Below are 18,689 nucleotides of genomic sequence, written 5' to 3' on the forward strand. Positions count from 1 at the left end.
TCAAATATGCACAGTGAAAATGAAGTTTTTAAAATTACACAAGTTGACAATAATGGTGTTATTTAGATGTTACCTCTGCATTCACTGCAGTCAAAAGCAGTGTGTAGACAGTGTGTTCACTTTAAACTTTGCTGCCCCCCTGTGGTTCAGCTCCAGCAGAATCTGAAGCCATTTCTCATCTACTGACATGAGGCCCCAGTTTGTTTGACATCCGGCCCCTTCATGCAGAAAGACCCGGAGGCAAAAGATGTCTTTATATGAGTCAACAAATGTCTAATAGCGTCCCATTACTTATTGATCTCCGACAGTCACATTTCAATTCAAGGCTGGATCAGCATCTCATTTGTAATTAATGAGAGCAGCAGGCTTGTCGACATAAGGGGTTTAATAATTCAGCAGCAGTATTGTATTTTCTAAGTTACACTTAACACATGCTGTGAGCACTGTGCACAAATAAGGTAAACAACAGCTAACAATAAGTGTAAGTTTCTAATGTGTAATTATTTCATAAACAGATCACATTGTTCTCTACATTAAAACCCTAACCGTAGCTTTACTAAACACTGTATTCAAGCTGTTTGCTGCTTCATTTCTGTCTGACATCAAACAAAAACTGAATAACTTCTAAGTGAGCACACTGTTACTAATATTTATGCTGCAGGTATCGTTGTAAGTCAAAATAACAGGCGAGTAATTCACACTAATCTTCTCAACAGCACGCCAAAGTCAGAAAGAAGAAGTACAACTCTGGATCAATATCCTCATCTCATGTGTATAGCTTTGTCTCGCGGCACCACAGTGACTCATCACTCAGTGCTGCTAAACACATCATAACGCAGCATTAATCATTCCCACCGCAGAGGTAGAGTAAAGCCTTCTGGTAGTCTCCAGCTGTGTCCTCCTGCAAAAAACAAAGCACACATAATCTGTGTCATTCATATAAAGGATAACTGTGTGCGTGACCACTTTAATTAGATGCAAAATTACTCATTCCTTTTCACTGAATGGAGGGTTGTTGCTTTTTTTTTTAGTGACAAAACTGTGGGAGGCTGCAGCTCGGGTGGCTGGATCTCCTGCCCCTCCTCTACACATGTCAAAGCATCCTTGAGCAAAAACATTGAGTCTCATATTGCTCACATGTCCCCGATGGCAAAAGCGTCTACAAAAGTAATGTGATGTGATAGTGCTCATCGTAAATCTCGACATCTCTTAGCAAGCTCAAGATTAAGCTTATAGCTACAACTGTACCTCATTGATGAAGTAAAGTAAACTTCTGGATTAGTCAAGTAGCTGCAGCTGTAAATTAACACAAACATGTCTTTTCACTTTGCTCGACAAGGCGAGACGCGACATGACCAGCGAGCTCAGCTGGGTTTTGATGATTTACTTTATTTAATAATTTAGGGACTATGTCTCCCAGTTGGCCTGGGAACGCCTAGGGGTCCCCCCGGAAGAGCTGGAGGAGGTGTGTGTGGATCGGGAAGTCTGGGCGGCTTTACTAAGGCTGCTACCTCCGCGACCCGACTCCGGATAAGCGGGAGAAGATGGATGGATGGATGGATCTATCAAAGAATTCTCCCAGTACAACGGAGATGTGAATTTTAGCAGACCACACTGGAAACTTTCATACAGACAGTATAAAAATCTTCCACTGAAGCAGACAGTTAGCTCCACTGTATGAGGTACAGATTCTAATGTTGAATTTGCAGCTTTTTCAAAAATGCTGTGAGCCTCACCCCTAAAAATTCCATCAATCTGAAATAAAAAGAAATCTGCAAAGCCTGAAGAAAAAGCCAAATTATCTGAACAGATAGAAACTACCAGGTGTTATTGAGAATATAATCATTTTAAATAGCCCAATGGGAGATGCTGCAGTACTTGATATTTGAGGAGGGAGAAAGTTCATCTCTGCAAAGTATAAGAATGTCTAAAGTAATGGCCAGTGTGGATAAATTCTTTATTTTAGTTAGTGATTTTCTAAACTGTTCACGTGTTTAACTATAGCAACTACTGGTGACCAGAATCTTTCTTGCAGCCAGTTATTGACATTCACATGCAGGCAGTGTACTGGAGCTTCAGAGTTTCTGGTGTCTGTGGTGACATTACCACACTGACAGAAACGTGAGCAGACAGGAACTGGTGATAAATTGTTTGAATAGCAGACATTTTAGTTTAAAGAAAAAAACTGGGAAAAGCAAAAAGTTTATGGCTTGTGTGTTTTCGTATCATTATATGCTGATATATGTTGGACGTCTGAAAGCTTAAAAAAAAAAAGTCTGCTCATTGACAAGTTTCATCAGGTAAATTTAGGTTTAATTACCTGGAATGACTGACTTTGGCTGACATGAGGCATCAGTGATCATTTTAAAGAAGTTCCTGACGTCAAGACTTAGAAAAACACGTCTCTGAGTCGTAATTATGACTTGGATATTGACATTAACACTATTTACAAGTCAGATGTTGGTAATTATGGCAACTCATGTGTGACATAAACATGCCATTTTCATTGCAAGAAAAGCACAGGTGTAACTCGAGCTCTGATCCATTTGGAAGACAGTGAACCGTGTACAATTCCAGCACTGTCAAGATACAGACATGAAACGCACTCATAATTTACGTCATTAATTACACGTGTGATTGACACGTCAAAATATCAGCTATTAGAATAGTCTATTCATAAAACGTTACGTGAAATGTCAATGAAAAACATGAAATGTAAATTCCTTTGAAAAGGGGGGAAATTTAAGTAATAATTGCTATCATCAAGTAAAAAGTGAACTCTCCAAAGACTGTAAAAAATAATAGTGGTTATTATATATTTTCCCTCATTTATTGAAAGGTTGTTTCATAATGTCTTATTTATCCATTCAGTATTGGCCATTTGGGAGTTGAGCAGGAGGATGGCAATAACTCCACACTGTGGGAACATCTGGGCTCGGGAGAATAGATTAATTCACTTTGGCTCATGTGAAAAGCAGGGAAGCAGTCTCATCACACTGAACAAGACATTTAAAGTAAATCACTAATCCCCTCTCCATCACTGCACAGACATGAGTAGCGTATAAGCAGCGTAACCATAGTACACACAGCTGGCACTTTAAAGTCATGCAGAGGGATGGATGAGATGTTTACCAGAACATCAGGGGGAATTGTCTGCAGAAAATTACATTTTTATGTCTCAAAGGATTAGACTGTTTAGCACTTAGCATAGTGAAATAAACAAAATGCTGAGGAGCTTTGTATTCTGATGAGCCTTGCCTGGATGGTGGTGTAGAGAGACGCTCCGTACATCTTTTTGAAGCTGGCTCTGATGTCCAACATGTCCACCTCCGACCTCGACACCATTATCCTCATCAGGGTGTCGTCATCAGTACCAGCTCGCTGTTTAGAGAAAGCACAGTCAACAGCTGAACCTAACACTGCGTGAAACACAATCCAGCTGCAGTCAACAAACCCAAAGTAGTTTTATTCAGATTTCCTTTCAGGACTGTTTTTTTTTTTACCCACACCCAGGCCTTGTAACCTCAGACACATTAATGTATTATATGGCCTTTTATCTCCAGACTCCACTGTGGATCTACTCATCAAAGGACCATGCCAGGGTTTGTGGAAGGTTCAACTCCTCAGCTACTAAACAAGAAATGCAAGCGCTACCATCTTGTGGATTTAGCGGATGTGTATATATATATATTTTTTATTTTATTTTTTATTTTTTATTTTTTTCAACATTCCAGAAGTGTAAAATACAAAAGTCAAATATACACTGTGAGACTTGCTTGATTTGCAGCTTGCACAGTGATCAGTCACAGTAAACACTGAATCTGCATTTAAAGGAACGGTTAGAGATTTTGGAAAACATGCTTGTTTACTTCTGTGCTGAGAAGTAACCCTCTGCACCCAAGCAAATTGCTTTTGTCAAATTTTTTACACACTGTGGGCTCATTTTTCACAGCAATTTAAAGGTACGTACCTCTATGGAAACAACACAACCATGGCTTGATGTAGAGATGATTAAAAAATAACTAAATAATAACAATAATAATAATTATATATATATATATATATATATATATATATATATATATATATATATATATATGCAGTATTGCAAAGATATGAGTCATAATAACAATACTACTACCACTAATAATAATAATAATAGTAATGCAATACTGCACAAGTATATATATTTTATTATTATTTTCCCTATTATTATTATTTTTGTTTTATTTTGTTTTATTTTATTTTTTTAAAGGAGTTGTTAGATTAAGTTGCAACAGTTCTTTTGGTTTTCATAGTTTCTGACTCTGAGAAATTGTGGAATTTAGGCTTTTTTTTTTTTTAGAGATAGCATGCCATGGTTAAATATGAAAACAGACAGGCAGAGTTTGTTACCTCTAATTGGGCAAAGGGAAGCAAACTGTTTGCCAAACCTTTCCAGGTTTTGTTCTAAGACATCATTCTGTAGACATCACTATACTACTATATTTTGCTTGCTTTGTAGTTTAGAAACTTTATTTGAATGCTAAAAAATGACAACATTATGTGATATAGGTGATGGGACATGAGTACCTACCCTCATAGATTTATAAAGGCCCTCAGCAAAAAACTCTGGGACACTTCTGGCACATTTCACTGAAGAGGGAAAAAAAACATAACAGGGTTCTGCATAAGAGGAATTGTTGTCATGTTAAGCTGACATTGTATTGGCATTGATTTTTCTTGACAAGTGTTATCTTGTGCTGCAGTATATTTGAAAATGTATGACCAAAGAAGACAAAAAAAAAACCCAACACCCAGAGGGAGCAGGATTTGTTGTCACAATTTGTGATGACTGAAGTATCACTCTGATGAATCGAGGGTCTTACCAACAGCTACCAGTAAGTTCTCCAGATTCCCAGTGGTCTCGCCTTTAATGCTGTCCTCTATATCAGAGCCAGAGAGCTTTTTGTAGGCATCAAATACTACAGAGAGAAAAAACAACCAGAATGACAGTTAGCTGTTGTCGTAGGAGTGGAATGAAGCCCATTCAGCATGAAAAAGGTCGAGCCATTCTCAATATAAGTGTTTTCACTTCAGGGTAACTCTTTGTGTCTGTTTTAGAGCTTGGTATATCTCTATGTCTACAATATGAGAGCGTGATTTGACTGTGTTGTGTTTTATTGCATCGTATTTTGTACTTATTGATATAAAGCGCTACAGCCAATACACTTTATTAGGCTTTGCTTGAAAGTACAAGTGCAACCAAAACGAAGCGTGACCGCAGAGTTTTCAAAGATATCAAATACGGACGTTGGTAGAAGTACATATAATAAAACACAACAAATCTAGTATATTTTCATTTGACGGCATAAGTTTGGGGTTTAAAACCAAAATATACAGTGATTGTGTTCGTGAGGGGAAGTAGAGGCCCTTAGGAGCAAAAATATAAACCAGCTGTTGTAAAGACAAACTAAAGCTTGTGTCTGAGTGTTTCTTTCAGTGGCTGATTCGTGCCTAAAGCATGTCATTCCAATATGTTGTAAACAAGCTCTGCTGAAATAAGATCCAGAGACAGGACACCCGAGAAAACTCAGGCCACTGCCATGTTACTGATCCGCTTCATGGCCGTGTCGCTCAAACACTGACTGCTGGAGCAAATGCAAAACAGACTGTCCTTACTAGAAAAATGAATGGCAGTCTGTTGTTCAGCCCTTTAAATAAAAACAGCACGGGCAGCTTTCTGACAAACAACGTGCTGGAGCCTAATATCGATGAGGTCAGAGCGGGTCTTGACAACAGAAACCACATTTTACATTCCATTTCATGCACTATTTTAACTCTTTATAGAGTGCCCCTTGAAATACTTGGAAAATGAAAATTTCAGCCCAAGGGTGTTATTGAAGGATATTTCAAGATATTTTTACTTTTGTGACTTTAAAAAAAAAATGTTGCAAATCAAGATTAATAAAGTTAAGCTATATGGCAACTTGCTCGTTTACAGTTTAACAAAAGGGGGAATTTATAGTAAATAAAAGAAAAAGTAACAGACTGAAAGAACTTTTATTTAGAAACATTTGAGTCTGAGGTAATGATTCTTACACAGCCAGTAACGAAGTATTTCTAAAGTGCTTGGCAAGTTCATTTAGTCACATTCATCTTGGTTTTAGTGGCACTGATCTCCAAAAATAAATCAAAGTGGAGTTCAATGCAAACCAGTAACAAAGCATTTATAAAGTGCCTGGAACATTTGTTTAGTGACATTTTTGGTAACGTAGTGATGTTGGCGCTAATATAAAAACTAAATCAACGTTCACATGGTTCTCCAAACTCGAGGAGGTGGACATAATGAACGTCCAAGGAAGTTACCAAATGTGGTCACTTGCCCCATAAAGTGTTAAAACTGGCTCCATTTAACTATGATGGTAATATTTTTCTTTTGTGTTGGTCCAGAGCTTAATTTGTCATCGTGTTTTATGGTTTCTGTCTATTTTACAGTTATTAATCCATTGCTGATATTATTCTTTTTAAATTGTCTTAGTGTTTCCCCTGTGAAACACTTTGTTTTATGTATTATATATATGTTTTGTATGTATGTATGTATGTATGTATGTATGTATGTATGTATGTATGTATAAAAAAAAGTATAGCCACACAAGTAGTAGACCACAACACTCATGCATATTTTAGAAGGAATGGCGACATTTTGGAAGACACTGGCTAATGACTTGTTTTGTCGCTCGGCTGATGCAGAAGTACCTGAACATGCAGCTAATCTAATGGCCTCTAAGTTTCTGATGTATTTTTTTGTGACCCCTTTCCCTCTTTATCTCACCAGTGGCTGACATGACTGGTTTTCTGCTATTTGAGTCCGTCCACTTCAATTTTTAGTGAGTTGTGCGTTCAGTCGGCCGTCTGACAGACTGACTAGCTTGAACAAGTTTCGCCATCTTCCCCTATGACCTCTCTCTGCAGGAAGCAATTTTTGTTGTTTATCACACCTTGCTAAACTCTGGTGCCCCCAGTGCTCTCATCCCGTGTCTCTAGGTTTTGTGTTGTTTACTATCACACACATTTTGTGGCCTTTTCTGCACATTGTCTTCAACTTTTACAGTATTGTTAGGCACAAACAAACTCACCTTTTCTGAGATGCTCTGCGCTCCTGTTGCCAAGAATTGTGATGAATTTTTCCTCATCTGTGCCAAACTTGCCCTCACCAGCGGCATACAAGTCCTGTGATGACAGAGCACATAATTACATGCACACTGACACGCACAGCAGACATGACTTATTGGAACGCACAGCCAGGGCAGCAGTGACAGCGCTAATGGTGTGCAGTGCGCTGTACCAAAACAGCACAGAAAAGTGTTTGTTTTGAGTTTCATCAAAGAAACGATGGAGTTTAGGTCCTTAATCTTTGCACCTGTCGGAAAGTTTTCTCATCCTCTACTTATATAACTAGCTACCTGATGAAATAATGATTTGATTTTATGATTTATACATTGTTTATTTCTGCTACTTCAGTCACTGAGGGGTTAAACACTGCAGCAGCGTCAATATGATTACAGAAAAAAAAGATTCCTGTTAATGTGTTGCGCAGTGAAATGCATATAGGATTACTTAATGTCTATCTATGCTGGATCCCAATTCACAGCTCAATATAATTACTGAGTAATGTTTATTAAACTAGATGTTTCATCCCCTAAGGTTCATATCTTGTGATGAATTTATTCTATTGACTTGCTCAGGGTTTTCTTGACCTTTAGTTTCCCTGCACTTTGGAGAGCAGCCTCACAAATATGATCAATTCCCAACATGCTGACATTTGAAAGAAGATGAAATTCAGACAAAGGTGCAGTGTAGTACACTGGGAAGGATTTTTAAAGCTGCTCAGTGTTGCATTTTAATAAAACAGTTGCAAACCATTAATAATACAAGCCACATTTCTGGAGATACACGTACAGGGGAGAATGTAAAGTTGAACTTTCAAGCATATTCAAGCCTAAATGGTTTTTACCATTAATATAAACACTGATAGTGACCAGCTCAGCATTCTTTGGAACTACATCCATATTAGATGATTGTGCATTTACTAAAGCCCCTCATTTCTGTTAATTTGACAGCAACCAAAAGTGTTGACTTCATGTCTGAGCACACTGTTCACTTTTGAGTTTTGTGAAGTCATTTTTCACATCTAAGTATCACAGAAAGCACCAAAGACACAATTTGCTGCCAAAATCACAAAACACCCTTTTTCAAACATTGTTGTGTGTGTGTGCTATGTGCATACAATGTGTGTGCTATGTGCATACAATGTGTGTGCTATCCTGTAAAAAGGTCAAAGTGTCAAAGCTCACCAGTTTACTGGGGAGTTGATGTGCTTGACATTGTCTTTGTTATATGAAGTCAGTCCGCTGAGTCAATTCTAGTTGCCTAAAACCACTCCCAGCTCAGAAACAATCAGCGTTTTATTTTCCATTACCACAATCCTTCACAAAACATTATCATGCCATAGTTGTCTTGTGACAACTTTAAAAACATTTGCAATCGACATAAAAAACTTGGCTTTAAATGTCATATTACGTGAACTTTCAGTTTAACCCTATTCAGGACTTTCATGTTGCCATACGTAGAAGGTCTTTCAGGGTCCACTGGACCCCAAGAAAGAATATGTGCAAAATATTTGTTGCCATTCATCATAGACTTTTACATTTTCTAATAAGTTCACATATTTTTAGGTAAAAATGCATGACAAATGTCCTATTTATATATGAAAAAAAAAAATCTTCAAAATAAAAATGGCCTGAAGTCCAAAAGACCCCAAAAGTCCTGAATAGGGTTAACAAGATGAAGCAACAATCTAGATCTTGCCATGTGACATGTTACTGCTTCTTACCTTAGCATCTTTCTCAATCTTTTCTTCATCTACCCCCTCTTCCCTGTTCCCCTTCACAGCCGGACAAAGGTAAAGTGGCAGGAAGACAGACAGGTACAAAGATAGAAAGACAGATTGACAAACAGAAAGAAAAAGTGGGTCAGTGGGGATGGAAACACTGACTTTAGAGTCTCTCTCAACTAAAGTAACCCCAAAAGAATATATTATCCACTGAGCGTCCCAGAAGTGTGAAGATTACTTTTCCATCTGTAAACCAAAACACAGCCAAGAAACTAGCTGTAGAGTAATGTGCCGTCATCACCCTCCCCTTCTCCAACTCACACCTAAACCTCTCATGACTTTGTAATGGCATCACCAGAGGCTTCTCTCATTATCAGGAAAGGAAATACAAGTCTTTCCAGCAGCATCCTTCTCTACCTGCAGCAGAATCACCAGCAGCTTCTGATAGTGCCCTGAGGTGTCACCGCAGATATCTTTCTCCAGCTTGCCACCAAACTCTGGAGAAAAGAAGAGAAGAGGGGCAGAAGATTGCTTACACACAGTCACTAATGGTTGCAATCAACCCTAGAGGGTTGTCCTCTGGTGTGCAGGAAGACCTCCGACAGGAGAGATTTGATTATTCAGCTAATGGATGATGTGGCCTTCTCCTTTGTCCAGATCAAATAAACTGGCCTCTTTGCCTTGAGTCATTGTTGTCACATACTATTATTGTTTGTTGCGATGTGCAGGAGCCACCTTAGAGACATTGTGATATGTGTTAGGAAAGATTCAATGTATTTTTCACTTTTATGACTGAACATGTTCTAATGAAAACCAAAGGACACAGCGCCGTGCTGTAAACAGGTATTGTCCTCTTGGGAAATAAGCCCTAAACAATAGATATTAGAAATCTATATGAAGCAAGAAATAGCTGTTGTACAGTGTCTATAACAAGTATGCACCCCCCTTGGAAGTTTCCCTTTTTATTGCTTTTCATCATTGAAAAATGTTCCATTTAATGATGACTTTTTAAACCAGAATTCCCCCCCCCCAAAAAAGACTCTTTAACGTCAAAGTGAAAACAGATTTCAACAACATATTGCTGATTAATTGAAAATATAAACATCAAACGCAAAACAAGTGACTGTATAATTATTTAACCCCTTTAAAACAACTCACCTAATTCAATACAGATGCAACCAGTTGATGCTAGAAATCATATAGTTAGTGAATCGGAGTGAGGTTAATGTGTCTCAAATAGTATAAACACTTGTCTCTGAAAGTCACTGGTGAATTAGTACTCCTGGCTACAGCTACACTGTGAAGACAAAAATAATCACTCTAAGTAACTCCATAAAAAGGTTACTGAAAAGCATAGGTGAGAATATGGATAAAAGCACATTTCTACGTCACTAAATATTTCTTAGGGCACAGGTAAATTCACCTAAATTCACCAGAAGGCATGTGACCTTCTGATCGAAGAAGGGCTGATGAGACCACATCATCTGCACATAATCACAAACACACCATCCCCACTGTGAAGCATGGTGGTGGCAGCATCATGATGTGTGGCTGCTTCTCTGCAGCCTGCCCTAGAGGGCTTGTAAAGGCAGAAGGCAAAATGAATGCAGCAAAGTATAGTTCAATCCAGCAATGACCTCTAGGATACAACCAAAGCTACACAGAAATGGATTAAAGATAATAAGGTGAATGCTCTGATAGGGCCAATTTACTGTAAATAATGACAGTTCCAGCACTATTACAAGTTAAGGTCTAAAGCTTGTAAAAATAAAACAATATTAGGGGGCAAAGGTGAGGTATGACTCTGTTATTTAATACTTTCTTTCTGGTGTGATATCATCCAGAACATCACAGTTCTGCTACTTTTTGCACTCTTATTTGATGGCAGATAGGAGAGAGTTGACAGGAAATGAGGGGAAAAGACAGACGGAGTGAGGGAGGATGCAACACACTCAAACGTGGGATGTTGCTGTTAGGCAGGCAGTGCCCACCAGAACCAATGATGCTTAGTATTAACTTCATAATAGGAGTGGCCCACTGGTGGGCTGGTCATTACAAACTCATGCTGTGCAGCCAAACCTGGATCTCAGAGGTTTCCAAAGATATCAAATAAGTCAGGCTGGATGTCTATGAAATTTATAGAAATTATTAGAGATAAAAAAAATACCCTGTGTCTGCTCCTGAAGGGGAAAATGGACAGTTAAGGGCTAAAATATGAGTCATTTATCAATGGAGAGAAAAGTGACACTCCTCAAAACAAACTTGTGTACTTCTCTCCCTGGAAACATCTTCGATAAATTTAATGAAGTGTCAGAACAAGAGTTACATCTAAACCATCTTGTGGCAGTGAGGGGGTCTGTCTCTTTCTCTGCTGAGTACGTCACCTTTCTTGTACACTTTGATGATGTCTTTAATCTGTTCACCAGTCCTGGAGGCCAGGATCTCAATCAGCACTTCATCATCAGTTCCGGCGCCCTGGGATCCAAACACAATATATGGATGAGCTTCAAATGAGCCAGCGTGGACCTTTGTGTTCAAAGCAATGTAGTCTTTTATTATTTTACCCTATTTAAAAAAAAATTTAAAAAATGACAGTGATTAAAGAAAACCAAAGCTTAAAAATGCTTAAAGAAAATGGTCGAACTAGCTAAAGAAACTCAGTAGTATAATTTGTGAGCACAGCACAGTTAAGAGGCATGCAATTAGAGAATGAACGGGTTCAGTATGAAAGAAATTATCTTTGAGGTTTTCTTGTCTTTGCTGCAATTAACCTCACAGACAAAAATGTCTGACATACCAAACGATTGGCTCAGTCGGTGTGATGGGAATCTTGAGGCCACGTCCTAAATGCTTTGCCTTCACTTTGACTGAACATTTCATTTGCACTGGTAATTCAAATGTAAATGTGTTTAAAGAATAATGAGAGAGAAAAAGTGGATCCTAGAGTTTAGTGAATGTTGCTTTGAACCTTGCGGGTTTTCAGTGTGGCAGAAAAGGAGAAGAAATAAAATGTCTGAAATGTCTACCAAACAAAACATATAATTTGATTTGACAGATTTTTAATTTGAGCCACACAAAAGGCGAAAAACGTAGATATGGAGGAAAATCTACTGCCCAGTACTGCTCCGTTACTGTCTCCCAGGTGTTACTACATACACTGTGTTTAGATGATACAATATACGAGGTAAAGCAGTGCCATTAACACCAGCTATCAAAAACAATAAAGTGTGGTTGTATTGCCAGAGTAACTCTAATGAAAAACCAGCTGCAACCTCCGACCTTCAGTTGATTTGAACCAGATACAGAGACAAAGCTAAGGACAACCAATTACAGAAATGACACCAAATGAAAGATGACTTTCATTATGGGGAACATGTACAGTATCAAGCACATGAGACACATGCAGCTTCCAGCAGGTTGTTGTTTTCTTTTTTTTTCTTTTTATAGCAAATACGATGATAAGAATCGCATGTAGATCTGACTCTCAGCAGTCACAATGCCAACTTTGACATTACCAGTGGCAAAGCCGTGACAGGCCTAAGTAGCGTTACACAGAAGCCTGTGACAAAATAGCACAATGAATCTTTTGTGCATAGAATTATTTGTTTTGTGTCCTTCCTTTTGTTGTCAATTTTCAACACGTCTTAGTCATGGGCACACTGTTGAAAGCTAATGGGAGCTGTTGAACGCCGAGAAAATAATTGGGAACAGAAGAGCTCTGCAGCAAGCTGTCAAACTCACTGTCAGCTATATGATCACTTTATGATGTTGCGGAAGCTCATGTGCTGGCAAGCAGCCGCTGACTTACGCGTCCAGCAGACTGAACAGCTAAGACACTTACATCTAGGGATTAAATTAGAATTTGTAATGAGGGAGGACTCTTTGGTTTTAAAGTTGCCAAGATGTGCACATGCATGTGTGCAACAGTGAAAGTATTGGGAGTATTTCTACATACATACACCTACACAACAAAACCAATTCATTAGCTTTAAAGTAGCGTGGGCCTTTGACAGACTGTTCAGAGACCATAACAAGGTCTGATCCGTGCTGACAACCCTCTGCTAAAACCAGCTGACGACAATGAAGCATTTCCTATTTATCAGTATAAAATACAAGAATGGTCATGCTAGGCTGCCGCTAAAGAAGAAGACAATATGAATATGAATGAATTATTATGCATTGATCAGTATTTTTAGTAATTACACTGAAAGAGACTTCTTAGGTCCAGAAACTGTAAAAACAGAAAAAAATGTTGAAATTTTAACTATCTGATGTCATGCTGTTCCATTTGAAAACTTAATCAAATATAAACTTAAAATCACAATAAAGCTCTCCATGGCACAACAGGGAAGCCATTGGTGGTTCAGCTGGGATGAACAGTCACGTGACAAACAATCTGGGACATTTTGGCTGAAATGGTTTGAACTGCAAGCAGAGCATCGTGAAGTGTCTCTCTACTTCTTGCCATGGTTCTGCTGTTTTAGTAGAGGCACAGTATATTATAGCGCAAGCAGTGACAAATCAACCCTACAGTGAGTGAAAATCTCAAAAAGATCAAACCAGCAACTTTTACCATCGTATAATCTGAGATGCTCTGATATCCTGCTCAAACCATACTGGCTAACTCAACAGTTGAAAGTTCCCATGACGTGTCCAGCAGAGTGCTGTTTGATTCTGCAAAGACTAGCGAGGAAAAGTGTTCGGTTTTACTGTAGATGAACCATTTGGGCATTGTTTAAACTGACATAAATCAACGTGCAATAAACCTGTATGATGAGTAACGTGTAATGGCTAAGTCTCATTTACGAAGGCAAATGAGTGGTATACTGGTATTGTTTGTGCCGTCTTATCAGCTAGGCTTAAAGAGTAGGCAGCTTTAATCACTATTATTCATCTGCACGTGTTATTACTGTTATGACAAGTTGAAATGTCTGTCACGAGAGAGGATTGTCACTCAGTTGTGTGAAAACACCACAATAAAAAAACAAACATCATCCATGGATTTCAGCTTATTTGCATACAAGATCTACAATCTGGATTAAGCGCAGCAGCTGCAAAGACTTGTCATCAGTTACCTTGAGAGCCTTGTGCAGCTTCGAAGCATCATATGAGACAGGTGGGGTCATCAAGGCCACAATCAGACTCTCAAACAGCCCACCGAGTTCAGACTTCAGCGCACTCACTAAGTCCTGCAGTCAAACGACGATTAGTGGTGACAAGAGCAAACACAACAATGACTGTATTTACATAGAACTTAATTATCCTCTAAATGCATTAAAGGTAAAACACAGACTGTACCTTAGCTATCTGAGTATGTATTAGTGTATACAACCCCCCTCCCCACCACCACCTTAAATCTACTGTGCTTTCTGTGTAGTGAGAAGTCAATCATCGACCTTTAGTATAAAAATGTTATTTAAGGTTTTCATAATCCATTGTTCTTTTCACATAATGAGCAGATTTTTTCCTTTGTAATTTTTTAGACCCCTGAAAAGACAGTCAAGTCAAATTCCCACAAAGATTGATCAAAAGATGGATTACAGAGCACAAATGACACCTTGAAATTTATAGAGAAATAAGGTGAAACAGGTACATGAGTGTTGCCTTCAGATATTTTTTGCAAATGAGAACTTTAAGGCATTGATAACCTTTTGTAACACGAAATGCACTGAAAGCACAGAGACTCATTCACTGGCTCATTTTGATCAAACGTTGTAATATTCAGTGATATTCCAGGAGCTACTTTTTGATTTTTCTCATGGACCTTTTTTCTCTCGAGCTGCTTCATTTATTTATACTCGAGGTAGCAATTACCTTTGCCAGAATGCGTTTCAATAAACTCCACAGAAACCAAATTAACTTGCTGTCTTCAATCCACAGGTGGTCATAAAACAACCAGACAGTGTGATTGAACAGAGAGAGCGTGAGTGGGTAAAATGTCCATGTCCTATGAAACTAACTGCGCTGTGCTTTGGTCCATGGAGGCTGCAGACTATTGGTTTCTCTGCTTCTTCTGTGGCGATGTTTTCCCTGAATGATTGTTGAATGTTGGCACTAAATGTCAGCTGTCTCTCTTCGTGATTCTTAATGACAGAAGAACTCGATGTTTGATTCGCTTTTTGGTATTAAAGCTTGTAGTGGAGACACCCAGTGGAGGTCAGATAGCTTTACATAAATAATGCCATAATATAAAACAGTACAAGGAAAAGTCCTACATGCAAAATCCTAGTTTTGTAAACTCACAGAAGTTTGATTTGTACATTGTAAATAAGGGGCATTTCTAATAAACACTAGTTAACATCGCTGCAATAGACAGAGTTGAAGAAGCTTGAAAACAAAAACTAAATGGACCTCGAAGAAGAAGAAACAAACTAAACTTTGGCCATCTACGAGTAAAAAAAAAAAGAAATACAAAGTCTTAAGAAATCGTTTTTAGTCACAAAAGTTGTAATTTTTCTTTTATGTCAGCTGGTATCGGCAATGTTTCACACAGTCCAGAGACAAAGGCAGCACATGTTGATCATTTGCTCATCAGTCATGCAAGTTAAATGTTTGCTCTGTCAGAACTTATTCAAAAAGGCTTCCATCACCTATGAAGCTCATTGACTTTTTTTCAAAATTGTCAAAAAAAAAGTGTCACTTTTTTTTTTTTCATTTTGTCATTTCCATTACCTTCTTGCAATGCAACACTGCAAAATGTGCAAAAAAAAAAACATTATGGAAACTTGGACTGTGTATATTTTCTGCCCTCATATTGAACTTCCGACCCTTTTAAGGATCTCAACCCCCATCTTGGGAAACACTGAACCAGAACAGGGCTGAAAATGGACTCTAACAAAGTGTAAGTTACTCCCTTTTGGAATAATGTTTGCCAAGACTACAATTCTTAGCTCGTTTAGGATCAAACTGTGAATTTTTTGCGATTTCTTTTTTGTGTGTGTGTGTGTGCATGCTGCTGGATCAGTGTGGTTCACGCTGGTGAGTGAGGAGAGCACATGATCTGCACCCGTCCACCTACTGGTGAGACTGCTAGTTGTCATTAGCTGTCTGTTTCATGCCCAGCGGCTCACCTCACCTTTCCGTACGCCTTCTTGTACGCTGCCTTAATTTGCTGGCGCTGATCGTTGCTGCGCGCCGTCAGAAGCATGAGGATAGTATCTTCATCCGTACCTGGACCGAAAGTCAATGAAGTTTTAAAATAGCATACAGAAAACCACACTGAGATCTACAAAAACAGGTCTGTACCCATCATTTGGAATGTGGATAAAGACCAACAAATTTTGCTTTTTTATTTCTAACCTATCTTCTTGTAAACAAACAACCTCACTGAAAATAAATGACAGTTTGCAATATACTCCTCACTCAAATGAAGAGTCAGCCCCTGAGGGCAGCAGATCCAAAAGGACTGGCGAGGCTGATGATCTAACAATCAATAGCTCCAGCACCTCAGAGAAAAGACCTCAGATAGACAAAGCACGTGGTCTTTTCACTGAAGGATCAAAATGTTGAATTAGTTCCAGGTAATTATGGCGCAAAGCCCCGTTGATTTGCCACGAAAGCTCTGAGTACAGAAACAGGTGCAGTCGGGTCATCGCCTCTCTCCTCCTTTTTACTTTAAGTTATCCACTAAATTAGGTGGATATTTCCTTCTTACTGTGAGAGCACAAAACTGACAAGTGAAAGCAGGAGATAAAAGGGAGAAATGGTGCTGTTAAACCATCCAGAACACCTTTAATTCTATAATTGTCGGTGGGGCCACTGATTTACATTTTAAAATTACATCTCTGGACAAAAGGTCAAAAAGTAATCCAAGTGAAAGTGAATATCTGTCAGCCAAGACAAACACTATGTGGCACAAGATTATAGTTCAAAAATATTATCCTTTCACAAATGGCCATCAGGTTAACATGGTTTTCGATAAGTAAACCTAAAAGTGGCTGTGTCCTAATGAAGATATGAAATTAGTTAATTAAATGAATCCTCTCACCTAACTTGCTTAGAGCAACTCTGTCATTGAAATTACTTATGATATGAACTTGCTTTCCTACTTATGTAATTGTTGTAGGAAATATGCTCACAGGCAACGTTTTTCTGAGTCACTTTGAGACACACAGGGGTAGGTGGGAGGTGGTCGGGGTGGAGGGAGGACGTACAAATTAGAAATGTTTGTCCATGTGTGCACACTTATGACAACAAAAGCAGTTTGGTTAAGATTGAAGATAGATTTTTAGCTGCAGGTAAATTATGATCACCTTTGACTTTTTTTGTAACAAATCAAACCACTGACGCCACTAGTATGTAAACATAGCAACAAAAAGTTCAATAACAGTGTAGTTGCTTTAACCTCTTTGGACCTGGCGTCCACATGCGTGGACATCACATTTTGGGTTATATTACCACAACAGTTATTTTATTTTATTATTATTATTTTATTATTGTTATTAATTTAATTTTTATTTTTTATTTATTTATCTTTTAAAAATATTTTTTATATATTTTTAAATACATTTTTGTTTTCTTTTTATCTTTTATTTTTTATTCGAGAAATTAAAAAAAAAAAAAACAACATATCAAACAAGAGCTTGGGTCTTAAGAGGTTAAGAGAATATTGTTGGATATTTTGACAGAAATATTTCACTGACAAACTCAATATTATCATTGTGTGTGACTTGCCAGATATGTTAATTAAACTTTCATGAGGAAAAAAAATGTAACTCAGATGAGATTACAATATCTTCTAGACATACTTGCACATCCATATTAGTCCATTTCTAGAAGACACGGTTTGTTTATAGTTATTACTAAAGTGCAATCAGTGTTGCAGTAAAAACTGTGCGGACAGAAATATCGTTTGTTTTTTACTTCATCAAAAATATGTAGTTTTCCTTAGTTTATATTGCACATTTTAACTGTATTATGACATTATCACTAAGCCTATACACAGAAATGACTGTAACCACTTCAGACTGTCCACTCTGCCGTCCTGTTATGGAACTGGCAGTCGCCGTGTTTGATCGTGGTGCAGTAGACGCTCATTACTGTGACGCTTTTGCAGAAATGCCTTCACACTGACGCCTCACTGGAAGTTTTGCTATAAGCTCAAGTTTCAATTTTGACGATATTCGGTTTCTCCTCTAATTGATATAAACTCACTGGAAAAATTGAATTATTCCTACGTGCCAGAGGACGGCAACAGTTGTTTAGAAGAAGCAAACAGTTAAGCTTCCCTGACATCTGAGTCGAATCGTGTGTTTTATTGTTAGATTGAATGCAGAGAGCTGTAGAACAAGATCATCATGTGTTTTACGAATACTAATGACACACAAACAAAAACAAGACACAAATGTCATTTGTGGTTACGTGCAAATACACCTGAAGTGTGGCATGAAGTGACTATTAAGGGTGCTTGGGAGTCATTTTAACACACGCAACTCCCACAACCTTGATGATGAATTGAAATAAGCCATCTAGAAGGTTGGAAAAATCTGTTTCGAAGACATATGGCTGCAAGATACTAGAGTAGTGACCAGGAAAAAAGCTTTACAATGGGCACAACAAAGGTTTTTAAGAGACTTTCTTCTTGAGAATGTGGAGTATTATATATTGTAGTCGACTAGTAGTTTAAGTAGGAAACGTGAGCAGGCAATCCGGTGAAACAATCATCTTGAGGGAACTGACCGATTCCTTTCATGGCCTTGTGCAGAACTTCAGCATCGTGTTTGGCGTTGAAGTTGACATAAGGTCTAACGCTGCCTCTGTATGCCTGTAAAAAGACAGCAACACAGATAAATAATCCACCCATTATCTATACACC

At 38.2% G+C, this 18,689-nt stretch overlaps 1 protein-coding gene across 1 annotated transcript; it reads right to left on the reverse strand.

Annotated features, from left to right (window-relative positions):
- Window positions 1–841: 841 nt before the first annotated feature.
- anxa5a (annexin A5a) lies at window positions 842–18,638 on the reverse strand. Its single transcript, XM_008297544.1, has 11 exons — window positions 18,554–18,638; window positions 15,951–16,045; window positions 13,951–14,064; window positions 11,260–11,350; window positions 9,293–9,372; window positions 8,876–8,926; window positions 7,119–7,212; window positions 4,869–4,964; window positions 4,577–4,635; window positions 3,259–3,381; window positions 842–901 (listed from the first exon to the last, which is right to left on the reverse strand). The coding sequence occupies exons 1-11, from the start codon at window positions 18,564–18,566 to the stop codon at window positions 842–844; spliced, it is 876 nt and encodes a 291-aa protein (XP_008295766.1). The 5' UTR covers window positions 18,567–18,638.
- Between the last annotated feature and the right edge of the window lie 51 nt (window positions 18,639–18,689).

This window comes from Stegastes partitus, unplaced genomic scaffold (assembly GCF_000690725.1).
Source record: "Stegastes partitus isolate 25-593 unplaced genomic scaffold, Stegastes_partitus-1.0.2 Scaffold1228, whole genome shotgun sequence".
NCBI lineage: Eukaryota > Metazoa > Chordata > Actinopteri > Pomacentridae > Stegastes > Stegastes partitus.